The sequence below is a fragment of the Thermobia domestica genome, chromosome 18 (assembly GCF_964235325.1).
Source record: "Thermobia domestica chromosome 18, izTheDome1.hap1.1, whole genome shotgun sequence".
NCBI classification, from domain to species: domain Eukaryota; kingdom Metazoa; phylum Arthropoda; class Insecta; order Zygentoma; family Lepismatidae; genus Thermobia; species Thermobia domestica.
In genome coordinates this window covers 179,459,427-179,480,886 of record NC_137471.1, presented here as the reverse complement: position 1 = coordinate 179,480,886, position 21,460 = coordinate 179,459,427, and the positions used below count along the sequence as shown (strand labels likewise).

General features: G+C 33.7%; 1 protein-coding gene across 2 annotated transcripts in view; it reads right to left on the bottom strand.

Annotated features, from left to right (window-relative positions):
* Positions 1 to 21,460, bottom strand: part of LOC145674831 (phospholipid scramblase 2-like) — a 250,779-nt gene that overhangs the window by 151,552 nt on the left and 77,767 nt on the right. For both annotated transcript variants that reach the window (XM_081745054.1, XM_081745055.1), the window contains exon 5: positions 1,554 to 1,756. In XM_081745054.1, coding sequence (XP_081601180.1) covers positions 1,554 to 1,756 — 203 coding nt within the window. The remainder of the gene's footprint in view (positions 1 to 1,553; positions 1,757 to 21,460) is intronic.

The window sequence follows — 21,460 nt, the reverse complement described above, 5'->3', positions numbered from 1 at the left end:
TAGGGCTTGGAAAATATGGTCATAAAAGGGAACGAATACACCCCTGGAATGGAGGTCGTAAAGAGAACGAGTACACTCCTAAAAAGTGCTCATAAAAGGGAACAAATGCACCCCTAAAATGAAGGTCGTAAAATACCGTGGGTCGACGGTTCAAGATAGGGGTTGGAAAAACTACGTAGTCTTATGTATTATGTGCTATGTTCAAATAGGGGTAAAACGAATACAGTTGTGTTTTCGTAATTTTATGTGCACCTCCTTTGCTATGTTACATAGGTATTCATTGTCTGCTAAAATAGGGGTTGAAAAAGGGAATTAATGTTATGTATTCTCCGCTATGGTAAAATAAGGGGTGGAAAAAGTGGTCATAAAAGAGAACGAATACACCCCTAAAATGATCATAAATTTGAACGAATACATCCCTGCTATGTGTTCTTAGTCTTATGTGTTCGTAGTCTCTGCTATGGTGTTGAAAAAGTGATCATAAAAGGGAACGAGTCCACCCCTAAAATATGCTCATAAAAGGGAATGAATCTTATGTATTATCTGCTATGTTAAAATAGGTGTTGAAAAGTGATCATAAAAGAGAACTAGTCCACCCCTGCTATGTTACGTAGTCTTACGTATTATCTGCTACGCTATGTGTTCGTAGTCTCCATGTATTCTCTGCTATGTTAAAATTTTCAAATAGGGGTTGAAAAGTGATCATAAAAGAGAACGAATACACCCTTGCTATGTTACGTACTCTTATGTGTTATCTGCTCTTCTATGTGTTCGTAGTCTTATGTAATATCTGCTATATTAAGATAGGGGTTGGAAAATATGCTCATAAAAAGGATCGTATACACACCTAAAATGGAGGTTGTAAAAGAGAACGAGTACAGCCCTAAAAGGTGCTCATAACAGGGAACAAATACACCCCTAAAATGGAGGTCGTAAAAGCCCGTGGGTCGACGGTTCAAGGTGTTCGATTTCCCAGGGATCCCTGAGTTGGCCTCTTATGGTCTAGTATGTTTGAGATCGATCCATTTTCTACTACTACTGTCCCTAGTTTTCCATTATGTTTTCCTCTTTACACACCTGTTGCACAGTGTTGTAAACAGTTTGTTTTATATTATGGAAATTCGATGTGATATTTTGAATAGTTTTGGTTTCAGGTGTGTATAATTCTCTAAATAATTAAATTAAAATGCTGTACAAAGTGAATAGCTCTAAAAGGTCGGAAATGATTGCAATATTACTTAAATTATGCTCGTTTAAAAAACTTTCTCTCTGTATGACAGATGTATATATTTATACTCATTCAGTATGCAAGATCTATCTTTTTTCCAACTCTGCATGGTGGTGACATAGCTTTGTTCTTCTCACGAAATTTATTCTTACGTTTTGCTTGTTTTTCTGCAACGATGCGTCAAAGGTCTTATTCAGTTAAAGAGGTATTGTTGCTCTGTTTCTGTGGACGCCAGACTTTATCTAAGAATTTAATTAGTGTCTATGGTTGACTTCATACGTTTTATTTACATTCATGCTTAAATTTCTGAGCTAATGTAACTCACCTGCAAGAAACACGGACAACAACAACCATGACATCTATACGGTCTGTGGAGATGAATTAAATCATTTTCGAAATTATCTGTGATTTTCAGCTTGAATCGAGTTTCTGCAGGAGTGGCTTTCCCATACTCTTGGGCGAAATACACTTGCTGACCTAGTTTGTTCAAAATCTTATATGTGTTAAGAGTTTCAACACCTCTCCCGCCTGTTAAAGAAAAACAAATAAAATTTAATTAGTAATAACTCATGAAATACAGATAGTTCTGACTCTGTTTCATTTTAATCAACGCTGATTGGCTAAGAGACGCCAAATCATTGGTTGTTATAGATCACGTGGTCTTAGTTCACGCCCCTGAGGGAAATTAAAAAAAAATAGTAAAGCGTTGAAATGACTTTGCACAAAGTGATGAAGATTGCATAGTCTTAGGACCTATTCAAAATTATTACTGCCCATAAGATCATGTGACATGACGTTATTGACGTAAGTTTTTGAATCTGGACCCATGATCCTTTACTAATGGACTGTAGTCCAGAGATACATAGAATTAATTATGTAAATTTTTCTGTTGGCTTGTTTCCTTTTATGGGACACTTAGGTTTAGTGTAGATTTATACCTCTGGTGAGTGGATATTGGTTCGATTCCGAATCGTATAACTTGTCGTAGACAATGTCTTGGTCATGGCATTCCAGCGGTACTCTTGATTCCTTCTACATTATCAATTCAGATATTCTTCCATCATCGTTCACTGCCATTAAGCACCTGTCTCATTATCATAAAGGGCATAATCCTGGTACATTATACTGTAAAATTTCATTTTGAATGATTTCGTCCTCTTTTATGAGTAAAATATTAGCACAAATATAAGTTTAAAGACAAGGATAAACGATATGACCATATAAAATTTCTGGAGGAATGCATAGGACAAATTTTTAAATTTTGAAAATAGCTAAAATTGAAACTGTAAGTAGGTAACATTAATATAGAACCATAGTATGTACTTTTATAATATCTACTTTGTGTCCCTTTCTCTCACGGATAAAAGTTCAAATTCGGAGACCTCTTTATTCACGTGTCATTACGTTATGGTTCAGTATAGGATTCGTTCTCTTTTTATAGAATATGAGTACATTGATTCACCGATATTAAATTTTGACAAGAGTGTGATCACCCGCACTTAAATTTTGAAAACTACGAAGTTATTAATTTGGCATGACACTATAGGACAGTTGTATGTACCTCTGTAAGTATGTTATTCTATCCTGTTCCTTTTTATGGGCAAAATTCTCCAAACATTTTCACAGGATAATGACAAATTTAACTTCTTCAAGGGCCAAAGGTCATATTAAAATAATCATATTTCAAAGATTATATACATAATTTATCTTCTATAATAAATTGTAACTATTTTTCTGAGATAAATATATGATTCCATACTCTTTCATAGAAAATGGCTACTTTATCATTTTAGTTTAGGATTCCTCTCACACTCTGTTCTCTCTCTATAAATTTTGATAAAGTTATTTTAGTTTATGATAGAGTTTATGAATGAGTAAATTGTGTTATAGCGTATCAGTTTCTTACGCTGAACTTTCATGAAAAGATATCTAGCAGGATGTACGAAATAGGTATTTTCTTTGTTATAATTATGTTTTGGCTATGACAAGTGTATGAAGGTCCTAAGTTGTATTATTATTAAGAGCTTATATGGTTTAAATACTAAGTTCCTGTAATATTAAGGTTTGTTCTACGTAGGTTTTGCAATGAACTTTCCAGTTTAGGATTCACTTTAATTTTACTCAAGTATGATGAAAGTGTTTTAGAGTAAAAGTACCTTGTTGCATTTGTCCTAAATTTTACAAGGGATTAATACGTAATTCACCACAGTTACACGTCTCTGCCGAAGTTCGATGCCATCTTAAAATAATATAGTATTCTATATGACCGGTAGAGTTATACTAGATATTATTTCTCCTGATGTTGATGTAACGGATGTAATTCGGGTTTTAGATTTATGTCTTAAGATGCCTAATCACTGCGAAATTAATAAACCGCTAATTTTACAGTAATTGTTTGATATCTTCAAATAGATAATAGAAATTTAGAACAAGAATGAACTAGACAATATTATTTGCGTGATATACTTTTATCACGTATCACCTAGTAGTTTTATGTTTCTAGCCATTTAAAAACGCTAAAATAAATGAGGATTTTCTAAATGGCTCGAAATCGAGAGCAGATAATTTATTTGTAATTGCAGTATCACATGTAAAATAAAATTGTTAAGCGTGCTCTTGTTCCACTTTCTGATTATATTTTATCAATTTGACGATATCACATAAATACTGTAAAATTAGCGATTCTTTAATTTCGATGTGACAGAGACTCTTAAATGACTTTAATATTCCATTTTAAATTCCAAACTAAAACTATTATACTCCAAGAGTGCAAAAATTTTTAAAGGAAGATTTCAAAGTTGGAATTTCCAAATTTTTAGACAATGTATACAATTTTAAAACTAAAAAATTTTGGAACTTCTCTTAACCCTAGAACTCATACTAAAACAGCTTTACACTTTTACATGTGTGGAGTCTATTAGACCTCACCTGGATATCAGTTATAGTAATAATAAGTGAATATTTTCATCAGTAAATCAATAGTTCTTTATGTGCTACTAGGTCTAATACTATTTTGACATATCCACAGTCATTTTGACAACCAAAATTTTCGATATGTTTATCGTAAGAAGTGTAAAAATCACCTAACTGTTTACATGTAGCTCCGTAGGAGTAACATTTTACCATCTTTTCTTTTTCTCTGAAATATTCTTACCGTTTCAAGGTTTGTGCAATATCAAACATATCTTTGTAATATTATAATTTCATCAAGCATATCTTGTGTAATAAAATAACTCCTATATGCCTTATGGAAAAGTTGTTTTGAGGCCGCGTGCTGGTCCAGAAGAGTGTGCAACACATTGTATTGACGAGTCTGACTGTGAGGTGTACTGTAATAGGTATACTGTACAATCTGTTCCGGTTACGGAACCTTATTCACCCACTTCTGAATCCGGAAAGAAGTTTCGTTGCCATTAGAAATTTTGATCTCACTTGAACTACTTGATATGGATCACGTATGTTGTGCGTTTTCGAAGTATCGTTCTGCATCACTCTCCTCATGACTATCTTCAGGACGTACCTCAGAAGATAAAACTCCTTTTCTGCAAGCCACTCAAACACAACTTCTCTAGTTACTATCTTTTGGACGCGCTGAACATTCGGTCTTCCTTTTCCTGAACTCATTTTCACTGACTAGTCGCGTATCTTGAAACTGACACCAAATTACATTCACACGTAATAATGTCACACTAACTTCACCCGAAGTAGAATACTTCCTCTACGCCATTAAAATTATAAATAAAATAAATTTATTATTAGCAAGCTGGTTCACAAATACGTTTATAATCTCGGAAACTAAGAGATAAAGGGTACACAGAAAATAACAAAACAAATACAATGAGTTTTCTTTATAGTCAAGTAGATAAATGGGTTTTCGTTTGATAGACGACTATTAAGACTTAAAATAAAATTAATTCATCAACGCAATTTATAAAACACCTGTAAGAACTGAAGTCTACATTTAATGGCAATAACATGCATTTATCTAACAACATTCATGTATAGCATTACAAACAATAAATTATTTCTCGTTGGGGTCTGGAAAACCTGTAGCGTTCCCATACGCCATCAAAGCCAGAGTAGATGCTAAGAGATCAACATACATGCATAAAGTAGCCGCAAAATATGTTGATCCGTCAGCAACACCCTAAACCAACTACAGAGGGATCTACGAGAGCGGACGTCACCCGACAAAATTGAGTGCAGACTTCAGCCAGTGAAAGATAATTCAGCATTTTTCAATTAATCAAGATTAAATACCATACAAACAATAAAAATATATTTATAACTAATAAATAAGAACAACAACAATCAATTCAACAATTTTATTAAAAATATATTTACAAATGATATCTGCCCAACCAAATATCTAATGGCAATAATGTATTCTTTGTCGGTTAATATCAATAGGTAGAAGCTTTCAATATCAATTTGAATTCTTTAATATTCAGTAAAATGTCAATTAACATTAATCAATTTAATCTCGAAGTTTCAAAATACCTAGTTTTTCAATATCTGGCAATATTTAATATCCTAAGAAGGAGAGAAGACCATTCTTTGTAATGCCTCAATATCTCAAGTAATAAATTAATCATATACTAGTAATTGAAAGAAGTTAAAAATTGGGGGGAAACTGAACTCTAAATGCAATTCAAGCACAGGGAAAAATTAAATATTAAATCTCAAGTGAAAGATTATTTTAATTAGAATTCAATAATGTCAACGTCATAGTGTCTCGCCGCATACAACTAACGCATCCAGGAATCATACTAAATCTCCCAATGTTATTCCAAAACTCCAAATGTTCAATATTCAATATTCATAAGATACCAAATAAGTTAAGAATCTACAAATACATATATATATTAAATGAAAAATGATAATAAAGGCTCACAGCCGGAATACTAAATGCTGAATTATCACGCGATCAAATCTCTAACAGAAAAATCGAAAACGTATTAGACCTCAAAGAAATTTGAATGGAAACGAACACACAACCCACGAACAGATAACACACACAAAGGACAACCAACTAGTAATTAAATAATTTGACACTCACCTCACGTTGATTTCAATTCTATAGTTACCTCCTTATTTTTCCTTATCCTGGGACTGCATTTCGACTTTGCCAAATTGAAAAAGGAACTTTGGTCAATTCATACAGATAGGAAAAACTCCTATTTCCTGGCAACATGCAACCATTGCACCACACAAATCTCCCTTGCAACTATTGTAACAGAATTCTGAATTTTTTCTGTAATTCAGCCCAATGGAAATATAATCAGATTTGATATTTCTCTCTTTATAAGCTTGAACTATATTCTGCCTTGCGATATCTCACATTCGCATTCCACTACTTGGCCAAAAAACACTTTCTCGAAAATAAACAAAAGGAACCTTAAAAAGGTGACGGGAACAAGCCTTTTCTGATCAAAACCAAAGGTTAGTCACCACCTGCACTTGCATCTTCTACATCCCCATTCCACCATTTATATAAATTCCCAAAGTAGCACATAAAACAAGCACTACATGATAGGGCATACAACCACCAATACTTTGGAATGCTTGAGCCGTCTGTAGTGGGATATTTATATCAGTACATTCACTAATTTCCCCCGTTCTCATTCCACCAATCTGAGAACTGAAATTTAACAATATCAACTAGGTTTTTCCTCAATGATCGCGCCAGACTTAGGCAAATGTGTCATATACGACTCTTCTTTGTATGCAACACACAAGCAATCTACAACTTTCAAAAACGACAGAATAACGGTACTCAGAAAAATTAAATCAAATATAAAGAGAGGCAAATGGAAGGAAACCCCACTTTCTAGATAACTCAACTGGGCTCAATCTACAATGCACTATTACTTTCACCATAAAGTAACATTATTCTTTCAACAGCACTTCTTTTTAGAAAATTTCACAGAACAAATACACAGCAAAAACACCTTATTCTCATTTCTATTATTATTCCACACCGTACTGAAGATTCACAAAAAACTTTGAAATGAAACGAAATAGAACCCAAACGTCCCATTAAGCAAAGTACTCTTTCGACTATAAAGCACACGAACAAGACAGAGTCTTTCTCCTCCTCCGAACAACAAGGCAGAGACATCCTCCCTCTCCTAACACTCAACGATCAGTTCGCCTCAAAGGACGAGAGGACCCACGAAACCAATCGGGGCTACGATCGCGTCAGGTGAGACACGCAATACGTAAGCGGCCTTGAGGCAATACAATACAAGAATTCCTCCCTTCTCTCTCCTTATCTACAAAACTCAGTCAATTGAAACTTCTTACATTCTTTTCACTCTTTCTTTTTTTTAAAAAAAAGAAAGCAATGTCAAAGCAAGGTAATCTGACACAGAATTACCAACAGTTCTTTCCATTAAAAGACCATACTTTACATTAACAATAGCTCATTTTATTCTCTTTTTCTTCATTTCTATCCTCTCTCCAAACCCATCGTAACGAGATCGTTACAAACCCCAGGTATGGAAACCTGGAGTAGTGATACAAAATAACAGAAATCTCGGAAATTATTGCTTGCACAAGGATAAAATTACGGATCTTGCAAAAACACATTAGATATAAGATGTCATGAAAGATGAGATTTGATGCAGATTTATTATACTACAAGGCACTTTAATTATCTCTATTGGGTCTGTCACTGTAGACTATTGATCGTGACTAGTTTTCACTCAATACGAAAATTCAAGTAAAAATTTTAGACTAAAATTTTATAAAGATTTTATTTCACACTAAAAATTTTCAAAGGTCAATATGTGTACTAAGTAAAATTTAAAATTTTGAAACAAAACTTTTAGAATAAGATTTTTAAACAAATTCTTTTCAAACTAAAATTTAAAATTTTCATTAAGCACAAAAACAAATCAATCGAGAATATCAAATTAAACATTTTCAAGCCAAATTCATAACAGGTATATTTAATCAATCTGAAATAAATGAATTGTCGATAGAATATTTAAAATATTGGCTGCAATAACACTTAGGATATTATCTAGTTTGCAAATAATGTATCACAAATAGTTATATAATTTTTGAGTGATCAGCACATTTTATTTTAAACATGTATGGCATGAAACAAAATTGTTGATACACAGGAATAATATGAAATAAGTGTTTTTCAGTATCTAATTCCTACTCTTTATTTGGAGGTCCACCTGGCGAAAATTAACATCGATACATGCCTACATCCCAAGACGCACATTTCTGCATGCATCTCGGCACGTCTGAACGGGAATATTGTTGACTTCCTCGGTTACTTGCGCCGTCAGTTTCAAAACACTCTTTATTAGCCTTGCATATACCCTGTCCTTCAAAGATCCCATAGGAAGAAGTCGAGAAATGTGAGGTCTGGTGACCATGGCAAAGGTTGCAGTTCCTTTACGCTTTTTACAATATCTTAATAAGTCTTTAGCTTTCATTCTTCTTCCAACTTAATGACTTGTTTTTCCTCCTCTTTCACCTTCTCTTCTCCATTCAGACTTTTTGTATATTTCTCAATTAAAGCATGTATTCCGTCGTGCCTGCTTCGGTTTGCACATGAGTGTTTGTTTTGCTTAAAATGTATCTAACCTCTCATAAGATGTCTAAAACTTTCTTAATGCATCACTCCGAAACGTAAAAATTTCCGTTTACACTGTTATTTTGATTTTCGTTGTCCGCGTAGTACAGTTTTTGTGCAATGAGTCGAAACAAATACAAGTTCCACCGGCAAATTCAGGGACTATGAAACATTCGTTTAATACAAATTTTAGTTTAATAAAGAGTACGGGGAAGGCAGGTGTTACTGTATAACGAAAATAAATACATTGTAAAAAAACTACGTTTTGAAGATAGTTTCATGTAATCCTAAAAAAAGAAACTCTGCACAACACTGAATGATACATAAAGTTTAATTTCTTTTGATAAGTAAAAAACAAATCATGGGATTTACGAACGAATCTTTCCCACCCCCAAATAAAATACATTTGTGGAAATTTAACAACAGTGAAAAATAGAACAGTGCTGATTAGGTCCACTGCGTCTTCCGGGAATAATTCAAATCAAATAAGTGTTTTCGGCCAAAAAGTAATCTGTTTCGTTAAAATTAATCAAACCATTCGCTATAAGTGTTTAAGTATTAAACGTAGAGTTTGTGTAGTAATTTTTGAATGCTTCGAGTTAAAGTGTACTGATACCAGTAATTTGTATCCTTTCAACTATGTGACTAGATATAGTATAACAACATTTAGATTTTAAGGCAGCGTTGGTAAGTGAAGGTAACGTTGAAACGAACGAAGTAAAACATTCAGAGATTTTGCAAACCACTATAACTTGTAAAACGAAATGAACATTTGGCCAACATTGAAATTTCCTTAATATGTCTAAGGTTAAATAATATATCTTTATGATTTTTACATGTCAATCCTTCTCCAGACTCTAAACAGCATATTCTACCCGATATTTTATTCGTTGCACAAACATGGATATTTTTATATTCTTTGCGTTTCCTTTTGTAACGAAAACTAAAATCTTATTTAATCTTCAACTCAATGCCACATATTCTGGACCAAAAGTTCATTTTCAAATCCAACCTTTCGAAGTCTATGTTTAATATGGCAGCTTTCATTTGCTACCTTTTCTATTATTTCATTATGGCTTACAATGTATTATTTATGCACATTCGTTCTCTGTTGACACATCAAGTGCTGTTTACGCAGTTATTACAGGAAGAACATATCTCAGCTTTTGCGCTCAACGAAACTTACTTGGCTCCTTACCTACAGTGTAACATACCAAAATTTAATATACTACGCCATGATGCTCCGTCCGGACCACGGCTATATGGGGGTACAGCTCTCGGCATTAGTAGTCGTATACCATACCGCACAGTTACATTACATCACAATTTCAATCTGCCTGAATACAATATGGCAACTATCTACTTTCGCGGTCGCACAATCACCTTTGCTACAATCTATGTTCGCCCCGGAAAGATTATCAATTACGATTTCTTTCGTTTCATTGATACACAATCTGGCATTATATTATCATGGCTGACTTAAATTTCCATAGACGAACACAACGCGACAAGCAGCTCTTCCTTGATTTTATACATACTTCCACTACTGGGAGTAGTACTCGCAGCACTTGATCGCGTTTTGGACTTTGACCACGAACTTTATGACGTCATAGGTCTAAGGTCAATGACATTGGCCCGGGGTCAATGACCTAGGGGTACATAGGACCACCCCTCCGACTTTTTGGTAGGGGTACCATAGCCCACCCCCTAAATTTTGGAAGGGGTACATACGACCACCCCCTTAAATTTTGGAAATTGCAAAACCTAAAAATTTGGTATGGTAGCGTAGGACCATAGTATGTACCTCTATCAATATTGGGGGTCTATGTCGTTCCCTTTCATGGGTAAAAAATTGCCAAAAATTCAAATTTCGGGGGTTTTGACCTAATTTCTTTCCTTTTACGAGGTATTATTACCCTATATGGTTATATGAACGTATACAGGGGTCCGTTGCCTTTCATAAGACATGGGTATATTAATGCACCCCTTAAAAAATTGGGAGGGGTACCTTGGCCCACCCCTTAAATTTTGGAAATTGCCAAATCTAAACATTTGGTATTATAGTATGGGACCCTAATATGTATTATGATAAATTTGGATGGTCCACCTCGTTCCCTTTTAGGGGTACAAAATTGATAAAATATAAACGTAAGCAATACATAGTACCACGTGTTTGGTTTTGACCTAAATTATCCCCTTGCATGAGGCCCTATTACCATATATGTTTATATGAGCGTATACAGGAGTCTATTATCTTTCATAAGACATCGGTATATTCGTGCACCCCTTGAAAAATTTGGGAGGGGTACTTTGGCCCACCCCTTCAATTTTAGAAAGTGCCCAATTTAAACATTTGGTATAATAGTATAGAACCCTAGTATGTATCACTATAAATTTGGGTGGTCCACCTCGTCCTCTTTCATGGGTACAAAATTGCCAAATTTTAGTGCAACCACGTGTTTGGTCTTTTGTCCCAATTTATCCTCTTGGATGAGGTCCTATTACCTTATATGATTATATGGTTATGTATAGCGGTCTATTCCCTATCATAACACATAGGTACATTTGTGCACCCGTTTAAAAAATTGGGAGGGTACCTTGTCCCTACCCTAAAATTTTAGAAATTGCCCATTTTGTACATTGGTATAATAGTATACGACCCTAATATATATTACTATAGCCTCGTTCCCTTTAGGGGTAGAAAATTGCCAAAATATAAACGTAAGCAACACGTTGTACCCGTGTTTCGTTTCTTACCTAATTTATTCCATTGGATGAGGTCCTATTACCTTATATGGTTATATGGTCACGTATGGGGATTCATTTCCTATCATAAGACATAGGTACATTTGTTCACCCGTTTAAATTTTTGGGAGGGGTACTTTGGCCCACCCCTTTAGTTTTGGAAATTGCCCCTTTTATATGTTTGGTATTATAGTATATGACCCTAATATAAATTACTATAAATTTTGGTGGTTTACCTCGTTTCATCTCATGGGTACGAAATTGCCAAATTTCAGTACAACCACATGTTTGGTTTTGGCTCAATTTATCCCCTTGGATGAGGTCCTATTACCTTATATGGTTATATGGTCAAGTATGGGGATTCATTTCCTATTATAAGACATGGGTACATTGATGCACCCGTTTAAATTTTGGGGAGGGGTACCATGGCCAACCGCCCTTAAATTTTGGAAATTTTCCAGTTTAAGCATTCTGTATCATATTACATGCCTCAACATGTATCATGATAAATTTGGGTGGTTCACCTTGTTCCATTTCATTTATAAAAATTGCTAAAATATAAACATAAGTAATATGTTGTACCACGTGTTTGGTTTTTCGCCCAATTTATCCCCTTTGATGATGTTCTATTACCTTATATGGTTATATGGCCATGTATATGGGTTCATTTCCTATCATAGGACATGGGTACATTGATGCACCCTTTAAAAATTGGGAGGAGGTATCTTGGCTCATCCACTTGGTTTTAGAAATTGTTTAATATAAGCATTTGGTATCTTCGTACAGGACTTCAATATGTATCACTATAAATTTGGATGGTCCACCTCGTTCCCTTTCATGGGTAAAGAAGTACGAAAAATCAAATTTCGGAGGTTATTGACCCCGTTTGATAAGGATTTAACCCGTTATATGGGTATGTACAGAAGTTTATTACCTTCATATGTTTATATTCCCTTTTAAATTTGGGAATTATCAAATAACAAAATTCGGTGAACGTTTTCTAGGACCCATTGTAGATGTTGGTGTTCCTCTTATGGCCAAATATTCAAAATTTAAAGGTTATTGACCTATTTTTTGATACGGCTTTATTATTGAATAAGTACAGGATTTATTACTTTTTCATAAGACACAGGTGTATTTGTGTACCAATCTTAAATTTTGGGAGGGGTACATTTCTTATTGTCATATCAATAATTGGTAATTGTTCTTAAAATTGGATAGTATCTCATTCATAGGGTAAATCGTTGTGAAATATTAGTATGATCACGTGATCAGTTATTGACCTATGATGGAATTGGGAGTCCAGGACATTAGTACATCGAAACTTTGTAGGATAATTTGAGAATTGTCAAATGAAATTGCGTCATTGGTTTTGATTATTCCAGCCTATGGACCAAATATAAACGTAAGCAATACGATGTACCACGTGATTGACCTTGATGAGGTATGTGGTATTTCTTAAGTTTGGGTGCACACTTATAGAAAACAGTTGGTTCTACTCAGTTAAACAATTGACGGACATTATTGCCCTTATTGAACATATAATGATATGATTAATTCTAAGACAGCTATATCGATAGAAGTATTCTTTAAATTTGGGAATTGTGATAAAGAGAACTTTAATATAAGGCACGAAATTTGAAACAATACTTTGAACTTTAGTCACAGCTCATAGTCTAAGATCATTGGTGGTGACTGATTTGACCTTGAGTTTTAGAAACCTGAAAGCTAACCTTATTGAATCTTATGACTCATAGTCTTACGGGAATTCATGCCACAACTGACATTTAGTCAGAAGGTGATGTAATTTTACACTGGCAAATTTATTGTCGATGCAATCTGATTGGCTGATCACTATCTTTTGTGCAATCTAATTAGTTGATGATTTTCAAATTTTTGCTGGATTCCCTTTTTTTTTGTTTAACATTTAAAAAGTTTTTTAAATTTGTTTGAAAATTATTTGCCTGAAACTTCGGTTTGAAATTTTTTCGTTTGAAATTTTGTTTGAAAATTTGTTTCGAATATTTGGTTTAAAAAACTTTTGAAATTTTTATTTCAAAAATTTTTTGAAAATTTTTTTCCAACTTTTGGTTCGATTTTTTGTTCAAAATTTTGTTTGAAAATTTTGGTTTCAAATTTTTTTTGAAATTTTTAAAAATTTTTGTTTCAAAATTTTTTGTTTGAAACTTTCTTGAAATTTTTTCGTTTGAAATTTTAGTTTCAAAATTTTTCTAAATTTTTGTTTGAAAAATTTTTAAAATTTTTGTTTTAAGATTTTGGTTTGGAAATTGCTTGAAATTTTCGATAACTTTGTTTTCGTTTGATATTTTTAGTTTAAAAATTTGTTTGAAATTTTTTTTGAAATTTTTGTTTCAAAATTTTGTTTGAAACTTTGGTTTCAAAATTTTCGTTTGAAATTTTGGTTTCAAAATTTTCTTTTGAAACTTTTAGTTTGAAAACTTGTTTCGAAATTTTTGTTTGAAAAACTTTTGTTTGAAATTTGTTTCGTTTTTTTGAAAAATTATGTTTTAAATTTTTGTTTCAAAATTTTTAGTTTGAAAGTTAGTTTCGAAGTTTTGTAATTTTGTTTGTGGATTTTTTGTTTCAAAATTTTTTGTTTGAAATTGGTTTGAAATTTGTTTGAAATGTTTTCGTTTGAAATATTTAGTTTGAAAATTTTTGTTTGAAATTTTGTCCGTTTGAAATTTTTTTGAAAAATTTTTGATTTTTTTCAAAATTTTTTTGAAAATTTTGTTTGAAATTTTTGTTAAAAATTTTTGTTTCAAAATTTTGTTTGAAAATTTTAGTTTAAAAATTTTTGTTTCAGAATTTTTTTTTAATTTTTTCATAATTTTTTTTGAAACGTTTGAAAGTTTTTCGTTTGAAATTTTTAGTTTGAAAAATTTCGTTTCGAAGGTTTTTTGAAAAATTTTTGTTTGAAATTTTTGTTTCAAAATTTTTGTTTTAATTTTTCTTTAATCGTTTGATTAAAACTTTTTATTAGTAATATCTTTTGTTTTGAGATTTTTGTTTCAAAATTTTGTCTATATGTGAAATTTTTAATTTTTTTTTCAAAACTGAAATTATTTGAAATTTTTATTTGAGAAATTGTTCGATTTTTCTGTTTAAAATTTTTTGTTTGATCATTTTTCTATCGAAATCTTTGTTGGAAAATTTTGGTTTCAAATTTTTAAATTTGTGCACTCTTTAGTGAAGAACGGGAACTGCTTAGAAAGAAATTTGGTTTCAAATTTTTCATTTGAATTTTTTGTTTGAAAATTTTTGTTTCGAAATTTTTTTGAAAAATCTTTTTTGCAATTTTTGTTTGGAAATTTTTTTGCTTGTAATTTTTGTTTTAAAGTTTGGTTTGACATTTTGAAAAGTTAGTGCACTCATAAGTAAAGAACCGGAACTGTTTAGAACAAAAACCTCTGGCTACAATGTTTATCATATTGCAATGGTATACGTCAGAACATGAAAATGTAACATCATCAGTTTTTGCATCATATATAATCATCGTTCGAGTTAGTATTCATAATAACGTCACCATGGCTACTTGTCTGCAGTTTCTAAACACACGTGATGTGATGTAATCACTTACTGGTTTACAACAGAATCATCCTTATAGAATCTTAGCTAGCCAAAATGTCCCTACAAAGTTTGGATTAAGAATCGTAGTGAAGCTTGAAAATGATAAGAATGTAATTTTACCAGCAAGATATTTACCCATGGAAGGATCAAAACAAGAAGAACTGCTGCTTTTCTTAAATACTGGATCTGTATCTTTATTTTACAAAGGATTCTTGGGTCGAAGTCATCAATTTGAATTTAGTACATAGCCGGATCAGTAAATTTGGTTTCGTCAGCAATTGTGATGAAATCATGAATTCAAACGTCAGCACATTCCTTTAACGTCAGACGTAGCTGTATGCAGAATGCGATCTATGAATTTGGTTTGTCAGCATGACGCCAGCAACTTTGATGAAATCATGAATTCAAAAGTTAGCACATTCCTTTCCTATGACGTCAGCAATAACTCTATGAAATCAACAAACACAGTGTCAGCCCATGAATTCATTTGAGCAAGTGTTTTTCAGAAGGAAAGATGTGTACTTCTAACGATAAAGAATTCCTCTTCGCAAGCTATTATCCAATAAATATATTTCAAACAAAATATGTGATGATTGGTATTATTGGTAGAACATTTGAGCCTGTGATTCAATTGGACAAAGCATAGGTGTACAAATGAACTTTGAAGAATGGCAAATATTATGTTCACGAATCGACCAAATATGACAATAGTCAAATCATTAGGCTCAAATCATGAAGTGATGCTGCGTACAGTCCTCGAAGAGAAGATGGTGCTGTTACGTAAAAGGAGTACATTGCATGTCCCTCGCAACATGGTGTGTCTAACGCAAAGGTAATGGAACAAATTCATCAACGTATTCCAGTGTGTTAAACATGCAGTGGAAGTGTGCAACAAAACAAGTATATTCCTGAAAAATTACTATTTTGAGAAATGCATATTGTACAACATGTATGTTATGATGGTTGTCAACATCGTTCGTGGGTGATACCTGTATTGATAAACAGTTTATTTGTGTTCAAATGGACATTGAGATTCCAACAATTAATATTGCAATAGACCTTAAAAGACTTCAACTGGAATTAAAATTATACGCTAAAGACAAACTAGTGCAAGAAGTTCAAATTACATTATATCGACAATATCGAGATCCTTTATCTCGTATGGATAAATGTGATTAACCAGTGCAGTGTAAAAAAGATCCATTTCAATGATTTGTTTTTTTCATTTCAAGTACAACCCCATGTTCTGACGTGTACTGTTGCATCATGATAAAGAGTATTGGAAGATGTTTTTGTTCTAAATAGTTCTGATTCTTTACTAATGAGTGCACAAACTTAAAAAAATGTCAAACAAAAATTTTCCAAACAAAAGTTTCAAACAAAAAGTTTACAAAAGTATTCGAACAAAAAACTTTGAAACAAAATTTTGAAAAAAATTTTGAAACGAAAAAAAATTGGAAACAAAAATTTCAAACAAAAAAATTCGACCAAAATTTTCAAACGAAAAAATTTTTCAAAAAAATTTTGAAAAAAAATTTCGAACAAAAAATTTTAAAGAAAATATTTGCGAACGAAAAATTTCAAACCAAAATTTCGAACAAAATACATTGAGCAAAAAATTTCAAACAAAATTTCAAAAAAATTTGAAACAAAAGTCAAAAAATTTCAAACCAAATTCTCAAACAAAAATTCAAACAAAAATTTGAAACAAGTATTTTCAAACAAAAAGTTTCAAACAAAAAAGTTTTAAACTAAAAACTTACGTTTCACGGTTAACCGTCAAACTTTAACCGGTTTTTAACTACTGGATTAACAAATAAACGGTTTTGATCATATTTATCAGTGAGTGCAAAATGTTGAACGAAACGAATATTTTTAAATGTTAAACAAAAGTTAAAACTGAATGCAGCAAAGATTTGAAAATTATCAGCCAATCAGATTGCGCGAAAGATAGTGATCTACCAATCAGATTGCATGAAAGATAGTGATCAACCAATCTAATTGCATCAACAATAATTTGCTAGTTTCAGATTACGTCACCTTGTGATTAAATTTTAAAGTGTTGTAACATGTATTCCCTTAAGACTATGAGTCATAAGATTCAATAAGGTTAGCTTTCAGATTTCTAAAGCTCAAGGTCAAATCAATCACCACCATTGATCTTAGACTATGAGCTGTGACTAAAGTTCAAAGTATTGTTTCAAATTTCGCGACTTATGTTAAAGCTCTGTTTATCACAATTCCCAAAATTTAAAGAATACTTCTATCGATATACTTACCTCTTAGAATTAATCATATCATTATATGCTCAATAAGGGCAATAATGTCCGTCAATTGTTTACCTGAGTGGAACCAACTGTTTTCTACAAGTGTGTACTCAAACTTAAGAAGTACCACAACAAAGAAAACGAATTCCTGTACACTACATCATCAAGGTCAATCACGTGGTACATCGTATTCGTTGCGTTTATATTTGGTCCATAGGCTGGAATAATCAAAACCAATGACGCAATTTCATTTGACAATTCTCAAATTATCTTACAAAGTTTCAATGTACCAATATCGTGGACTCCCAATTCCATCATAGGTCAATAACTGATCACGTGATCATACTAATATTTCACAATGATTTATCCTATGAATGAGATACTATCCAATTTTAAAAACAATTACCTATTATTGATATGACAATAAGAAATGTACCCCTCCCAAAATTTAAGATTGGTACACAAATACACCTGTGTCTTATGAAAAAGTAATAAATCCTGTACATATTCAATAATAAAGCCGTATCAAAAATAGGTCAATAACCTTTAAATTTTGAATATTTGGCCATAAGAGGAACACCAACATCTACAATGGGTCCTAGAAAACGTTTACCGAATTTTGTTATTTGATAATTCCCAAATTTAAAAGGGAACATAAACATAAGAAAGGTAATAAACTTCTGTACATACCCATATAACGTGTTAAATCCTTATCAAACGGGGTCAATAACCTCCAAAATTTGATTTTTCGTACTTCTTTACCCATGAAAGGGAACGAGGTGGACCATCCAAATTTATAGTGATACATATTGAAGTCCTGTACGAAGATACCAAATGCTTATATTAAACAATTTCTAAAACCGAGTGGATGAGCCAAGATACCCCTCCCAAATTTTTAAAGGGTGCATCAATGTACCCATGTCTTATGATAGGAAATGAACCCATATACATGACCATATAACCATATAAGGTAATAGAACCTCATCTAAGGGAATAAATTGGGCCAAAAACCAAACACGTGGTACAACATATTGCTTATGTTTATATTTTAGCAATTTTTATCCATGAAATGGAGGAAGGTGGACCACCCAAATTTATCATGATGCATGTTGAGGCATGTACTATGATACCGAATGCTTAAACTGGAAAATTTCCAAAATTTAAGGGGGTTGGCCATGGTACCCCTCCCAAAAATTTAAAGGGGTGCATGAATGTACCCAGGTCTTATAATAGGAAATGGACACCTATACATGACCATATAAACATATAAGGTAATAGGACCTCATCCAGGGGGCCGGGGTGGCTCTGTGCTGGAGCGTTCACCTCTGGTGAATGGGGTCCCGGGTTCAAACCCCACTATCGGCATGTGAACTTTGTGGTGGACAAACACCGTGTGCGTGGGTTTTCTCGGGGTTCTCCCGTTTCCTCCCACTTACTTCATTCCACCATTTCATTCATTTCTCATAATCACTGTCTCCTTTAGCCTAACTGGCATAACCGTGGGATGTAAAACTCAAAGATTTCATTTCATTTTTCATTTTTCAGGACCTCATCCAAGGGAATAAAGTGGACCAAAAACCAAACACGTGGTTGTACTAAAATTTGACAATTTTGTACCCATGAAAGGGAACGAAGTGGACCACCCAAATTTATAGTGATACATCCTAGGGTTCGATACTATCATACCAAATGTTTAAATTGGGCACTTTCTAAAATTGAAGGGATGGGCTAAGATGCCCCTCACAAATTTTTCAAGGGGTGCACCAATATACCGATGTCTTATGAAAGGTAATAGACTCCTGTATACGCTCATATAAACATATAAGGTAATAGGACCTCATCCAAGGGGATAACTTAGGTCAAAACCAAACACGTGGTACTACGTATTGCTTACGTTTATATTTTGGAAATTTTGTACCCCTAAAAGGGAACGAGGTGAACCATCCAAATTTATCATAATACATATTAGTGTCCCATGCTATAATACCAAATGTTTAGATTGGGCAATTTCCAAAATTTATGGGGTGGGCCAAGGTACCCCTCCCAATTTTTTAAGGGGTGCATTAATATACCCATGTCTTATGAAAGGCAACGGATACCTGTATACGTCCATAAAACCATATGAGATAATAACACCTCATAAAATGGGAGAAATTAGGTCAAAACCTCCGAAATTTGGATTTTTGGCAATTTTTACCCATGAAAGGGAACGACATAGACCCCCAATATTGATAGAGGTACATACTGTGGTCCTACCCTACCATACCAAATTTTTAGATTTGGCAATTTCCAAAATTTAAGGGGGGTGGTCGTATGTACACCTTCCAAAATTTAGGGGGTGGGCCATGGTACCCCTGCCAAAATTTGGAGAGATGGTCCTATGTACCCTTAGGTTATTGGCCCCAGGCCAAGGTCATTGAACTTTGACCTATGACGTCATAAATTTCGTGGTCAAAGTCCAAAACGCGATCAAGTGCTGCGAGTACTACTCTGGGGAATTTCACAATTTGTCACAGCCTAAAGACCAGCTAGTAACACTACTCCTGACGTAGTGATAACCTTGTCTTCTTTATCTCCTCTTATCAACATTACTGTACTGGACTCAATCGGCAGTGATCATGTTCCTATTAAGCTGGAACTACAATGTACAGACAAGTCAACAAATCCCTTACCAGCTAGGAAGATTTATCTCTTTCATAAGGCTAATTAGGATCAATATCGATCTACCATCGATGATACCATTACCGCACTCACTGTACCTACCTCGCAACATAGTCTTGATCACGTCATCACGGAACTTACTGACGCAGTTAAAGGTGCAGCGGATCATTCCGTTCCATCTACTCATGTCCATCCGAATAAACTTACCATGCCGCCAAGGTAACTTACATTAATTTCTGCTTCACGTCGAACTTATCGAGAATATCGAACAAGCGGCAACTTGGAGCCACTTCGTTTACACCGCCAATATCTCCGAATAACACACAACTATATTATATCGTACAAGAAAAGACAGTGGATTCACACGTGTAACACCCTTAGCAAGTAAATTCATCCCAGCAAATATTGGCGTAAATTCCATCAACCCACTGGCAAAACGTCTCGCACGCCCTATCCTCTTATTCACAACAATCAAGCTCCTAATACCGACATCGAAAAGGCGAATCTTTTTGCTGCATTTTTCAAGATATCTTCACTCCGCTTCCTGGATGGCACACACCCCAACGCCTTCAATCTTCGATCAACCGTCACGCTGATCCTTCATCTGCTCATTTACAACCATCTGACCAGCATGTTCTGGAACCTAATAATCCACTAACTCAGGCTATAGACCCAGATGACATCAGAACTATTTTAACAACTAAACGCAATACGACGCCTGGATTCGACTGTGTTACATATACTCTCATCAAACGTGCACCTCCTTCTTTCATTCTGATTCTCAGTCATATTTATACGTTCATCCTTCGAACTGGCTTTTTTCCCGCTCGATTGAAAATACTCCAAAGTTCTTTTATTTCCTAAGCCAAAGACAACCACCATCTGATGTCCAGTCGTATCGTCCACTCCATTTAACAAGCTGTCTTTGCAATGTATTCGAACGTATATTCGTTCGACAGCTTCACGAACACCTCCTTACATACAATCTTCTGCCAATCCATAAAGCTGGTTTCTGATCGCGTTTCAGCACACTAGACCAATTATTGCGACTTACATTTATAACCAATACAATAAGGGATTTCCTTCTTGTTTAGTTACATTTGATTTGGATAAGGCATTTGATAAAGTCTGGCATCCTGGCTTGATATACAAATTACACAATTATCTGCTACCCATATCTTATATACGCTTAATGAATGCCTTCTTAACAGGACGTACTGCATACATCTCTATCAACAACGCTCTATCACACCCAATTATCTTACACTCTGGCGTACCTCAAGGTTCTTCTTTGTCTCCATTGCTGTACTTACTTTACGTTGCTGATCTCAGAGTCACTCCTCACGTCCAAGTCTATCAATTCGCTGACGACAC